At 37.6% G+C, this 14,034-nt stretch overlaps 1 protein-coding gene across 6 annotated transcripts in view; it reads left to right on the forward strand.

The window, feature by feature from the left end:
* The window catches only part of LOC113497903 (lysine-specific histone demethylase 1A-like), a 232,819-nt gene that overhangs the window by 15,406 nt on the left and 203,379 nt on the right, over positions 1 to 14,034 (forward strand). The window contains exon 11 of one of the 6 annotated variants that reach the window (XM_026877703.1): positions 8,057 to 10,030. The exons of the other annotated variants lie outside the window; for them this stretch is intronic. Within the exon in view, the coding sequence (XP_026733504.1) occupies positions 8,057 to 8,172 (116 nt within the window). The 3' untranslated portion in view covers positions 8,173 to 10,030. Of the gene's footprint in view, positions 1 to 8,056; positions 10,031 to 14,034 lie in introns of those variants that run through there. 6 annotated transcript variants of the gene reach the window in all.

Below are 14,034 nucleotides of genomic sequence, written 5' to 3' on the forward strand. Positions count from 1 at the left end.
TGCCAGAGTCCCATATTTTCTCTATTGTTGTGGCTAGCCATAAATAAATTTATAAATCTAACGAGAGCACTCATTAATGGTCTTTTTCATTCTGAGCCATCGCTTGGTGCGGTTTTCCTGCGCTATTGAATTGTGCTGCAGCCGCTAACTTCCGCGGCGACTGTTCCACCCTCAGGGCACTACCGTTTTTGCATTTTAACACCTCGAATAATGAGGTCTTGAGGCACGTAGTGTACTGAAGTGCACCGTAAATATGTACTATAAATTAAGGTTAATCTGATTTGATTTAATTGATAACGGGTTCTGTGTAAAGATTAAGTTTTGTGCATACAACTTTTAATGCATTTTTAGGGTTCCGTACCTCAAAAGGAAAAAACGGAACCCTTATAGGATCACTTTGTTGTCCGTCTGTCCGTCCGTCCGTCCGTCCGTCTGTCAAGACCCTTTTTCTCGGGAACGCGTGGAGGTATGAAGCTGAGGTATGTATTACTGAGGTATGTATTACTCAGGTCTACTGTCCCTTGAAGCTGTGAAAAAATCAAACTTCTAAGGCAACGCAATCAAAAGATACAGCCGTTTATGCCGCAAATTTTCGACACTTGCAAGGGAATCAAAACCTACAGGGTGCTTTCCGTGAACTCAGAATCTTGAAATTTGGTACGAAGCAACGTCTTATACCATAGATAAAGGAAAAATTACAAAAACCATAAATTTTTAGTTACATCACATAATATTTTTTTTTTAATAATTTTAAACTTACTACCCATTTCCTCATAAACGCGTAGAGGTATTAAATTGAAATTCATACCAAATACTCAGGTCTATAATACCTTTAAGCTGTAACAAAATCAAACTTCTATGTCAACGCAATCAAAAGAAACAGCAATTTAAGCTGCATATTTTGAAACGCGCGAGTACTCGCAAGGGAATCAAAACCTAAAGGGTACTTCCAGTCGACCTAGAATCTTGAAATTTGGCATGAAGCAACGTTTTACAATCGAGTCATATATATTTATATGACTCGATTGTCGTAATGAACGAACTTTGTAAACCTTGCAGGTTTGTACGGAACCCTCGGTGCGCGAGTCCGACTCGCACTTGGCCGGTTTTTTTTGTAGCTTCTGTGTCATTTATAGTCGGCATTGTCGCCGAATATTTATAAAATAAAAACTTTATGATTTGTTAAATCAGTAATTAGGTACAGTCAATCTGGCTGCACCAGGTTTTTTACCTGTCACATAATATATCTATTTCTCTTTATATTTCGCAATGATTTCCCAAATGTTACCTTAGTAAGTTGCATTTATCTATGAAAAGACGAAATTTCTGTGTACCTATTGTGAATGCAACGTAACTGTAGGTTGGCGGCATTTTCCCGCGTCTATCTAAAATATGTAGTAATAAAAGCGCTTTGGACAATGTCCGGACGTGTTAGAATCCATTTATTGTTTGGGGCCCACGTGTTCCGTTTGCTCCACTATACACGGCGTCTGTACTATTGTGGACATTCACCAACATTTTGTTTTGTTATGTCTCTGATACTTGAGACTGTAATAAAATATTATTTAATGTTTATTTAACGCTATAAAGAACAAGTCGTTTCTTATATACTTAATGTTGTAAGAGCCATTTTCGTAATTGGAATCGAAAATGTAAACTCAAAGGGTAGATAAACAATTTAGTTAATTACCTAAAAGGAAGTAGTGCTCTTTGTCTAGTTGATAAAGGCTTTGTCGTCTTACTTAAGACGTTAAAGGAGAATAGAGGCGTAGGGGTTGGAGGCAACGTGTAACCCATTTGTACTTGTTTATCAAGGAGATAAGGCTCGAGTGTGCAGCATCGTCCGCTGGCCGTCTCAACTCATTAGTTCGGAGTAAAGATAGCGACCGGCCGGATTCCTCCTTTAATTGCTAAACTATCCTTCGTAACTGATTTACTGACTATACCGATGTTAATATATTGAAACACAAACAATTACATTCTCCTAACAAACTCTAAATTGTGTTTACTTAGTCCAGCCAATATTTGAGAGTTGTCTTTCATGTCAAACAGTGCTTGCTAGGCTATGCATAATAAGCAGCTGATTTTGAACTGAAATTCATTGACTTCTTTCTCAGTATTTCGTTTAAATTATCTACCTATGTTTGCTTCGTGAGTGTCTTCAAATACTGGTACACGAAGCGTATTTTGCGTTCTTACGTATATGTTTTTCTAGGTATAAGTAATCCTCTTTTGCGTTTAGCGCAGTCCTAGTTTTATATTACTGTTGCCTAAGAAGAAAATGATGTTTTCTATGAAAAGAAAACTCGTCTCATCTCTAAAGCTTACCTTCCACGTTTTATTATGAAAGGATAAGAAAACATTGTTCAATACCTATTGTACCTACCTAATAAGTCTGTTGATGGTAACACGAGTTTCGACTTAGGGTACAAGTCGCAGTACACAAAGAGTGGCATTATGTGGGTTTCTAAACATGGAGCGCCGTAAGCGCATTATTGCAGAGCGCGGGTGACGGTGGCGGGTGGTTCGTGGTGAGATGCGACGCCTTTCGAATGTACAATGCGCCCTAAGCTCCTGGGTGGACGTATTCACAGTATAAGTGCTTTGCTAGTCAAAATGAACATCGCTTTTTGAGCCTTGTTTGAAAAAGCGACACACTTTCCTGTAGTGGAATTACCATACAAGCGGATAAACTCCCCTGCTTGACTTACCGAATTCGTTAATAAAACATTCGTTTCCTAGAGTTTTTGTTTACCGCGTTAGCTTGTAACAAGTTCGTGTTCGTATTGCTTGTCTGGGTGACGGGGATATAGCCGTCTTTGCAAATTGTTTTAACAAATGAATCAAACCATTTTGAAAGGTTGTCTAATAAATTTAAGTCACAAATACTGGTTGGGCCAGTTCGGTGCTTTTACGGATAGCAAAGAATACAGCATTACAATTATTCAACGAATTAATTGAAGGAACGACGATCGTATAATGAAACTATTTCGCATTCATTATCTTTCTTCGGATTAGTTAATGTGAATGTTCTGGTTGACAGTTAGGAACGCCCAGCTATGCAAATGTCATTGTCTCTAATGCGTGCCCGACCGCGCCCCGGAGTATGGGGGCTGCCTACGCAGTGTACGAACTACGACAATCTCAGCCAATGAATATTAACAAAGCGACTTAATATGATGCCTATTGCCTACTAAGGTTACCGACACGTTGCATCAAATGATCATATTTCAACTGTAACATTTCTACATAGATGTAGAACTTGGTATGTAGAACTCTATAATGTCCAATCAATTAATTATGTTTATAGCTTAGTTATTGTGTAATGAAGTTAGAAGAACCTAAATGTGTTTAATCCAGATGTCTATTTGTGCTTACATAGACAGTATAACAGGCATTTTGGACGTGACATTTAGATTGCACGCATAGCTATCTCCATTATGTAAGCTGTGATTGACACGTTGTGCGCTTGCGCAAGTCTGTCCTATCGAACAATTTAACAGAGCTTTCCCGTGTTAAAAGAGATTAAGACGTCTCGATTGAAGATCGTGTCACATTCTCACATTAATCCATAGCAACCATATCCTATACCGTAAAATATATAACGCTATTATTCTAGTCTCAACGTAAACACCTCATTTGAACATAACAACTATATCAGAGTACAGAAATATTTAACTCCCATTCATTTATTCATTCACTCATTATCATATGTGTTAAATTGTGGATGATGAAATATGGATTATTATGATAACTTGGAATAATTTATTATACATTCTCATCGTTAACATACAATTTTCATATAAAGTATTTGTATCTGAACCGTAGCAAACTAAATCAAATTCATTAATTTGTTGCAATTGGACGTCATAAGTATTAAAAATATCAATGATAAATTATGACTATCGATCATATTAACTCATACTTATGTAAATATTTTTGAATGCTAATTAGAATAAATTTGGGGCAACGTACGACCAATATATTGAATCCACTCTAACGAGGCAGTATCTTTTATGAATGTAAGTTAGATAGTATGTAGGGTATATTTCTTAAATAAAAATACAAAGAACCTGCTCTAAATTAAGTTGTAAATTGTCCTGCCCTTGTATAAAGGGGACGATCATAAATCGGCGCTGTAGTGGGGCCATAAGCATAGTCGGACGTTGTCGTCGGTCGGACGGACATCTCGTTGGCATATATATGATTATTAGCGGTCCAACTTGTAAATTTCCTTTTAAAACTACATCAGAGATCTTTATCAGAGAGAATGCGATAACGCCGTGACACGGGGGAGGTGGCGTGCGGCTCACCATATTATTTTTATCACACTCAAGTTTATTGTCACCTACTTGCCATTTAGGTCTGTTTCAAAATACCTGTTTGCATAAAACAAGGCTGGTCTATTCGATTAGATCACCAAACTTATTTAATCAATTGAATATTAATCGAGTTTTCGCGTTCGCCATAATAACATGACAGTTAACAAGATCGTAGATAGTTAGATTAATATCTTTGATATGACAAATTCTAATACCGAATGTACTACTGACTAGTAATAATCCGGCTGCGATTAGGTTTACGATTTTAATAAACAAATTCGTGCCCTGTGGCCATTTTTACGTAAGCAAATTGTGAATGGAACTGTATTTAAATAATATTTTCCTACATAAATTGGATTTCATATTAATAAACGGGCATTTCAATTATTTCTATTTGTGGCAAACACCCACAGACCGCCTAATAGAAGATATAACAGTAAATGTAATCTCATTACCACATTGCGAAACTCTATTTCCATTACAACATAACGAGAATTTATTTGTTCACCATTTTCATAAAGTTGCGCTTGAGAACTCGATACTGGGGCCTATTCAGTGTGTTGTGTCCTTGTTGGAGAAATGTAATTGTGAAGTATTTGCGTAGGTACTGATCAAGAGGGAGTAAAGGTAGCGAGAAATAATTTTGTGTCTGGAGGTATGTAACGAGAGGAGACTTAGTATACACTTAATAAGCAGCCCGTGTATCCGGTGTGTGTTTTGCATAATGACGGAGTGCACGCATACGTTGGAGTATTTGTCGAGGGTTTGCCGCAGGCACCCTGACCGACGCTGGCGTGGTGTGGCCCGCTTCTAGTGTTCAAGGATTAAGAGCCTCCGGTCATAAATATCGTGCACGTCCATTACTCTTTAAGCCCTTGCATTTTTTATAATGAAGAAGTTTGCTTTTAAATTACTTTAATTTGAGATAGAACTTCGTGTATATAATAACTTGATCGGTTTTAAAGTTTTACCTAGTGTAAAGAAGCTGAAATGCCTGCAGCTAGCGTATCCTGTAAAAGATACAGGCCTTATATTTAAAAAAATCTAGTTAAAGGTTATTGATCCTGAAGCTCTACATTGCGCTTTGTTAAAAGAATTAGAGTTCTATTATAATTGTAAGTCATTTATAAGTCTATGCTGACATTATGCCAAGGACAATGTTCATGAATAGGAGAATAATAGGGAAATTACCGTAGATATTTTTATCTTACGTCATTTTTTATAGCATAAGTTTTAGGAACTCTCCTTAGAAGACATTATTTTGTGACCATTGTACCTATTCTTGACGCATGAATATATGAAAGCGGTACTTACTGGTCATCTTAAATTCTTAGTCGTCGCAGTTACGAGCTATCTCGCATGTGCAACCACCGAATATTAATAACTGTAATTTCTCACACTGCACCGAGCCGACGACACGGAACTCCACCTGACGTTTGGATTAATAACTCCGTGAATATTAAAGGTCTCATATTCCTATTGTTATAAGGAATTTCTATTGACATCAGTCTAATTGTGGGACTTGATACCATTATCATTATCTTTTTATGGTTCTTGATTGTAATAATTGTAGTCATTGCGTTTGTTAAAATAATATGTAGTTTTGTGACGTCACTCTGCATTGTTTTTGCCCGTATTAGAATTACTGTTTTGGTTTTTATTTTAAGATTTCATTGTCAATTGTTTGTAAAAGCGGCAACTGAATGAAAGGGCTAAGGATCAATTCCTAGACCGAGAAATGTGTTATAGGTTTTTATAAGAGGATTCTCAGTAAGCAACCCGGGGTTTGGAATCGTGCCCGATAAATACTATTCATGCATAATGCAACTCAGTACAAATATGTTACATTGTGTGACTGCCGTCTGGTTTCCACGGCTCATGAAGTTAAGACTGTTTGAAGACATCTCCTTTTGAGACTCATACGACGAATAAACTAAACTTACTCTCTGATGAGCAAAAGTGCATGATAGAAAAAGTATTTGTATTTCATTCTTCTATTTCCGTGTCCTTGCTGCCTTCCAGAGATTGGCCATCATTTAGGATGTTAAATTTGTAATCTGGACTCCGCTCTGCAGGGGCAAAAAAATCTCTCTCTACCAGGCCTTCTCCTGCCCTGGATTTTTCCTTTGTTGTTGTTTCTGCGTAGGTGTCTGAGATATCGGAGTTTCTCTGTCTGTGATATAGTAAGAATCTCTTCATCTGTCCTTTCTACAGCACTGTGTCGTATGGACTCGATTGTTTCCGCAACAAGCAATAAATTCACAAAAATAAAATTTTATTTTAAACGAGGTGGAACAAAATAGATTCAAGGAGCGATTGACTTGCAATTACTTATGTGTTAGGTTGTGGAATGTTAATTGAGATATGTAGATGAGAGTGGGATAGAAATATCGGTCGTGTTGTGTGGCAGCCTTGTATTTCCGCATGCGACGGCACCTGCAGCGGCCGCGCGGGCGCTGCGCACGCGCCGTGTTCCCGCCGATAATGAATACGAGTTAATTAAGCAGCATTAGCTCGAACATCGGCGCCTGCACACGACGAGAGATTTAGCCAATGATTGCATCGTGAACCAACGTCGTTACTATAATGTATTCTAAGTATATTGATTGATTTCATTGATAAATAGTGCCTCAACTGTGTTGATAGTGAAACTAAATCGTTTGATTTGATTTAGAAATATGTACGCACTGTTCTTGTGCTTGTGTTATGCTCACACCTGTATAAAAAGTATCAGTTTTTAGATTTTTAATTTAATTTGCTAATGGATCTAGTCATAGTCATCCATCGCAAATCAACCAGTTTTTCAAATCCGTAAAGGTCCGTTTTCTTCTTTTATTAGATACAAATTGCAAATGATATTACAAAACATTGTTCAGACAGGAAGGCTAGTAAAATTCAATAACTTTACAGCTATAAAAAGTTACAACACAGATTTACAAACGACGTTAAATCTCTATTAGATATCAGTTGAAATAAAATGCTAGAATCAAATAAATGATAAGATTGAAACAAACAGTATAAACAAGACGAGAAATGAATGGAATACGCAGATATAAAGGTGCTAGAGATACGCACAGTCGTGTACTAGGCTCCGTAAGCACAAAGCTTTAAGAGGAAAATTCACAGGTGCCCTACCATTGCGAGAAGAGGTTTCGATAAGCCGCCGCGAATGCTAATGTTTTCTAAATAAAATTTTATCGTGGTAGCGTGTGGACTATCTGTACGCTGCCTCTTTTATAGCTAGTTAGAAGAAATTATAAGCTTTGAGAGGAACTTAAAGACGATACTTTGAATTTCAACTGTGACTGTAATCCCATATGGTTATATGAATGGTTTTTCAGTGTGTTAAATGTACTGGATACCTGATTTTTTAACATAACCATAACCAAATGTTTTTTTTCTTGTCTCTAATGATTTTTAGTAATTATTTAAGTCATGCCTTCCTGCATGTGTCACAGTTTTTGTCATATAAGTAAGATTCATTTTGCAACAAGTTGACAAGCACGTGATAAGTAAAGTTTGCACTGTGGATTAGTGTCAATACCTGCCTTTTACAGATTGATGTAAACAATCGTGCAAATAAACAATTAAGGCCATAAAGCAAAAAGGTCAATAATTATTTCTGCTGCACTCATTTTGATGTGAAGTGCACAGAAGACGTGTTGTAGGTGTCAAATATTCAAAGTTATTCGTTACCTCTCAGTTAGTGACATTGTAATGATGTATTGTTTCAGGTAAGTGGGCGGAGAACTGCTTGGGTAACCGAGAGATGGTTCGACTGATACATCTTCAAAACGCATACGCAATACCTACCATTTTCATCATCGTAATGTCAGATATTCACGCTTGATCTTTAAAGCCTCGAAACAAAAGTTTATTGAAAATATCCGTCGATGGGAAAATTACATTTTTATAGGCCGTTTACGCTGTCGAAGATTTTCAAAATCGCGTGTTTACACAGGCGCTAAAATTTCATCAGCAACAAGGGATCACTCGATAGAATATCCTCCCTAGTTGAATTATGTAAGCTCGTGCTTTGATATGATAAGGCGAGGGAGCGATCGGAGCCAGTGCTCTCATTGTGTTGGCCATAATCTTGCGTATCGCGTAGGACTCGTGTCGGAATGCGAGTTTATTTTAATATTTAATAACTCCCGGGCGGGCAAAGATACCGTCTTCTCAGAGGCGATTCTCTGCTCGTTTTTCCTCTGTTATCGCATTGCTTTTGTGTCACGCTTTCGCTCTTATTCGTTTTACTTAATCACGCCGCTGATCAGCTCGAGTGGTTGGTCGGGTTCGCAAATCAGATCGATACTCATTTTACTTTATAACTTTTTTGAAAGATTAAGTGAAAATACGTATGGCCTTCACTCAATTAACAGTCGATAAATAATAAAGCTAAAGTAAATAATACGCAATACAAATAAGGCACCTATTGTACACTCAGAAATAAATTGTAAACATAATTACAGGGCATCACGAGTGCGCGCCAAAGCCTTGGAGAGCGCCATCAGTTTCTTTGAGCTGTTAAATTTGACGCCTCCCTACATAAATTGTTGGAAAGAGCGCCGAGCGCACGTGACGCGCAAATAAAAATACTAATTCAAGTGGGAATTTATCATCTAATTGTTTTGTATTTATGAGCTCGCCGGCACATTGTTGTGCGGCGATAGCTGCAACCGCCCGACGCCCCACATAAAGCAGAGTAACGAACGCAGGTACTTTAGATGGCTTCGGTTAACGTCGTGACTAGCACTATTAACCTGATGTTAATATATTTCGGCTCAGATTACGTTTTACTTTTCAGCTTGTCACAGTAAACCTCGGTCGCTAGGGCGCAACCTTAGGTGCGCATTAATTTATCAAGCAAGCTTTTACCATAATGATGGTCGTGGCTGAAACTAGGTCAGGCAAGTCATCTGAATCCAACGAGTACTTTTTAATTCTGCTCGGTTGCACGCATATCTCTATTTCTTCGTATTATTTATTTTGCACTGTATTTATTATTATTTACCTTGTGTACGGGGACGTCAAGGCTGTTAGACGTTACAGATAAAAAGCGTGCCCAAGAAGCTACCCTCGACGTTTTTGGTGGTTTTTGAAACTGCGCCAACGATTTATTTGTTGTCTGCTTTACCCTTCTGGCGCCGTCGATTCGGAAGGAAACACTTCACTTTAATATTTTTTTACTCTCAACCTCCGGAATTGATTAAACGTGAAGAATTTAATGTGGCGCAACGTCGATCGCCGATCCCGGAGTCGATTGCGAATCTGGCGTGGGAAAATAGGCTTTATTGAGTATTTATGGAAGTTAAACATTTTGGGATTCTAGTGTATTGGTTTCCTCTTGTAATCGCCGTTAATTTAAGTCTTGATTTACATAACGTGCAGGTTGATGTAGAATTGAATGTTCTTCTTTTATAGTTAATTTTTATAAACAAGACAAAATTTACTGTAGATAGGTTAATCATTCTACTTCCCAGCTATTAGATTGAAATGATTCTATTATGAAGATGATAGACATGGTGGTCGCGTGTAGTAAAAATAGCACGGTTGTTAAGCACGAGGCTCTTGTAAGTAAAGATAACGTTCATGAATGAGTGACAAACAAATTGTCTGTCAGTCAAACGATTGCCGCCGGCATTGTCTGAACGCAAACGAGTTTTATTATTATAATTTTAGAAACATGGTTACAACTCAATATACAAAGAATTATTTTGTTATTTAAAAGTTGAGTTGGAATCCATCACTATTTGTACTTTATTTTTTTAGCTTTGAAATTGTGTTTTTACTCCTGTTAAATGGCTATAATGTTCGATCGATGGTGGATATATTGAAGACCTTTAGATTTGTTTCATTAAAATGGTTTCGGCCATTTACAAGCTACGGGACCCAAGAGTGGAGAGAGCAGTGGAAATCTTTGTAACTCTATCTTTGTTATTTCTTTTGTATCTTCATTGTGTGTAATACCCAGACATGAAATTGTAACCCCTATTTTTAATCTATTGACTTCTTGTCTCTTGAAGGAGCTAAAGTTCATCGATCACAGGTTTAACTACACTTAATATGCGGATGGATGTCCATCGATGTTATAAAGAGTTCTTCCGTGTTTTGGAAGGCGTTTCATACATCATTTTGGGTTTCGGTTGTTATTTACACATCTTAACCAGTCGTTATGGGTACTCAGTAGTCAGAAGCTAGAAAGTCTGAGAACCAGTCTGACTAAGGGGCGTTGGTTAGCCCAGGTATCTGATTTTAGGAGGACAGATTGGCATGTAAACGGGCACTTAGCTCCCAATATAGTTGGAAAAAGACGAGGATCGTGATGATGATTTTTAATCTAATGGTGGTCTCTAGAACATCACTGATCACATAAGAAAGTACGAAATCCGCGAAACCATATTCGTCTTTATTTGATCAAAGGTGACATTACAATCTAATCGTTCATTATCCGATGCAAACACAGCTAGATGACGCTTGATTGAAGTTCTCTCCAGTGATTGGTTAAGTCAACGGCACAGTAAGCTCTACTGCGCTTCAATTTACTTAGCGAGCGATTCCGTAAACTTCACTTGTAACAAGATTCTAGTTAGCATGACGACGCTCCCGCTAATGCAAGTTATTCCGACGTCTTAAATGTATTAAGGTTGTCAGTAATGATTACAGAGAATAACGAGCTTATCAAAGACACTGTTGCAGTTTGTATACAAATATATTGTTACACATTTGTGCGCAAATTTATTAGATCAAAAGTTTGAGAATTAATTGTGTTAATATCTGTCAGGTACATGATTTTCACTTGTTTGTTTTACCTCAACACGTGTAATGATTTCTAATATACTCGTAGACGTTATCATAGTAATTGACGAGTTTATCAATGTTGTTTTCATCAAGGACAATACTATCAAAAGAAACGTTTTCTTTTCAATTCTCTCACGCACCGGCCGTCAGACGTCCGCGATCTTGGATTCGCTCGATCATGAAAATATATAGCTTCATTCGAACGATCGGTATCGGGAAAGCTCCTTAATCGGTTTTCTTTTATATGAAAATGGACTTTTAGATTTATTACACCATTTTGGTTGCGAAAAACGTGATATACGTCTGCTCGGGTTCAAAATTGCATATTAAACAAAAATCCAACAACGTGCCGCTACATATTTTAGGGAGAGTGCCTCTTTTCCGAAGCTCCTAAAAATATTGGCTATGAAAGAAAATTGCTTAGGGAAAGTGCGGTTGCGTTGATTTCTTATTTCGTATTCATTGTGCGTTGGATCATAGCCCTTGAGTCGAGATGTCTCTGCAAAAAAAAGAGGTAATGGAGATTTATATTTATTCTTTATTTCGTGTAACCTATCTTCGTTCTCCGTACGTTAAATCAACTGAAGCCCAAACACTTGATATAATGGTTCTTAGAGGGCATAAATCTTACTTGCAGTATATTTTACTTGTTGCTTGCATTCATAAGGAGAGTTAATTTGGGCGACTTGGCGACAGCGATAAGGCGACACGCACGCGAGCCATCTCTTATGTCGCAGTGCGTGTTCAATGCGCGCGCGCATCGTAAATCTCGGCGTACGAACACCGACGACCGATTTCAGGAGTGCGGACCGCTGCATGCGTCCTTAGCTGATATTGCTGGAGAGTTGTCGACATGATTGCGGTCTTAATATGCTGAACTGGTTTTAAACTAGTTCATGAGTTCAGCATAGTTTATAGCGTGGTGCAAGTAGATGTAATATACGCACATTGATATGTCACAAACTTGAAGGCAAATTTGCACATATAATAATTTAATTAGATTGGCTCTCAAAAGCTACCTTTTAAAACTATTTTACTTTGAAATGAAACTACTTTTACGGATTTTATCGCGGTTTAATTTAACGGGCAGTCTGCCCGTGACCATGATACCTGCAAAGGTTTCGAAACGTCGGGAACTAAAATCTAAAATTAAACCGCGATAAAATCCGTGAAAGTAGTTTCATTTCAATGTCTAACATTCGCGTAAACCTAAGAAACCACTATTTTACTTTGTCATTGCTCTTCCTTGTATGAAGGATTAAAACGATATTATTTTGAAGCAAAATTATTGTTTACACGCAAAGGAATAAATAGCCTTAAGTACCAAGTTATTTTAAATAAGCCCAAAAAATTTTGAATCCATCAAAGACATTAAGACAAACCATGACATTTTTATTTCCCGATTTATAATATGATAATTTAATTAAGCAAATAAGTTCGACGTAACGAGGCGGCATCGAAGTGGTGCATCAATATTCGTACTCGCCCACGCATTATTGCGTGGGACGATCGCGGAGCGCACACGTTTCTCAAAATTTTCCCTCGCCACCTTTCATGTAATCCTTGCCTTACACCCGCCTTATCTTTTTGAACACGTCCGTATTAAGTTTCGAGAATTCGTGTTCCATGTGTACCCACAATCCAGAATTACTTGGGTTTTAATTTTATGCTAGGTAGGTGAGAGTTCGCTGCCTAAATTATTAGGGTATTATTGTAAGCAGGGCTTCCGTAATATATTTAATTTGTAAATTACGCTCGACATGTTGCGTGTCATATTTTAAATCCTTTTTCCCTTGGGTTTTTGTTTATCTAATGTAATGGAGGCCGGGACGGTTACTGTAAAAAGCTAGCCCAGCAGTTAATTCGTGTCCAGTGTTCATATTTTTTTGCTAAATGTCTGAACTTTATTAAAGCAAATATTAACGTGTGCGACCCATCGTTTTATGTGCGGGGTGTTAGCAGCGCGTTGATATTTTATTTACTTTATCACCGGCTGAGGCGGAATACCATTCTGTTCATAATGAAACTCAACTCTTTCCGAGATTTTGTCGGGTCAGTAATTAAACACATCTGCTACACGTGCAATTGTATCTCTGCGTGTTTTCATATTTTCAGTTAAACATTTCAGAGGGATTTTTGTGATACTTATGGGACCTTTTACTTTGTTATGTTGGTAGTTTGTTTTAATGTTTCTGTCGCAACATCTGTCGATTATGTAAATAAGTTTCAGCGTACTTTTTATTACCGTGCAGTATGTTCTTTGAACACGAAATGGTAGTTATATACGGTATTTGTATATCGTTTTATTATTTAGGTCCCTATTGTGTCTACGTAGTAAATAGACATAATCGAAAATAGGAGTGCCATCAACTTGCCATTCCTCGTTCTGCTGATAAGAATCCTTCAATATTGCGATGGCTTCGTAGCTAATGTTTATCAGACTTGATTGCAACATTGCGTCAACGTTACTATGTGCCAATGCTGCGGTTCAATTAGATCGTCAGCAGATTTACCGTTACGTGTATGGGCACTAGAAGCAGTAATTTACCTCTACAGGCAGTATCTGTCAGGAATACCTGAGCGTGTATGGCCAGCTTTGTAATCAAGAAAGGACCAACACTAAATAAAGCTAATGAAAATTTATATTACTCGGTTCGTGTAAGGTTGATTAACTACCACTTCTAGTCATATTTATATTTATACATCTTGTGACTCATAATAAACTCGCGGATCCACACTCCGTATTTTTAGTACCTACGAGGATATGGTATTGTGAAGCGAACATCGTTTTGAATACAAACTCCTTTACACTCAAATTTGCTGTGTAGGCGCTATTAAACATATTCCGCGTCCATTGTGAATTGTTCTCGGACAATTCGCATCACCCCATTTCTTTTTATTTGAACTTCGA

The sequence above is a fragment of the Trichoplusia ni genome, chromosome 10, assembly GCF_003590095.1.
Source record: "Trichoplusia ni isolate ovarian cell line Hi5 chromosome 10, tn1, whole genome shotgun sequence".
Lineage (NCBI taxonomy): Eukaryota > Metazoa > Arthropoda > Insecta > Lepidoptera > Noctuidae > Trichoplusia > Trichoplusia ni.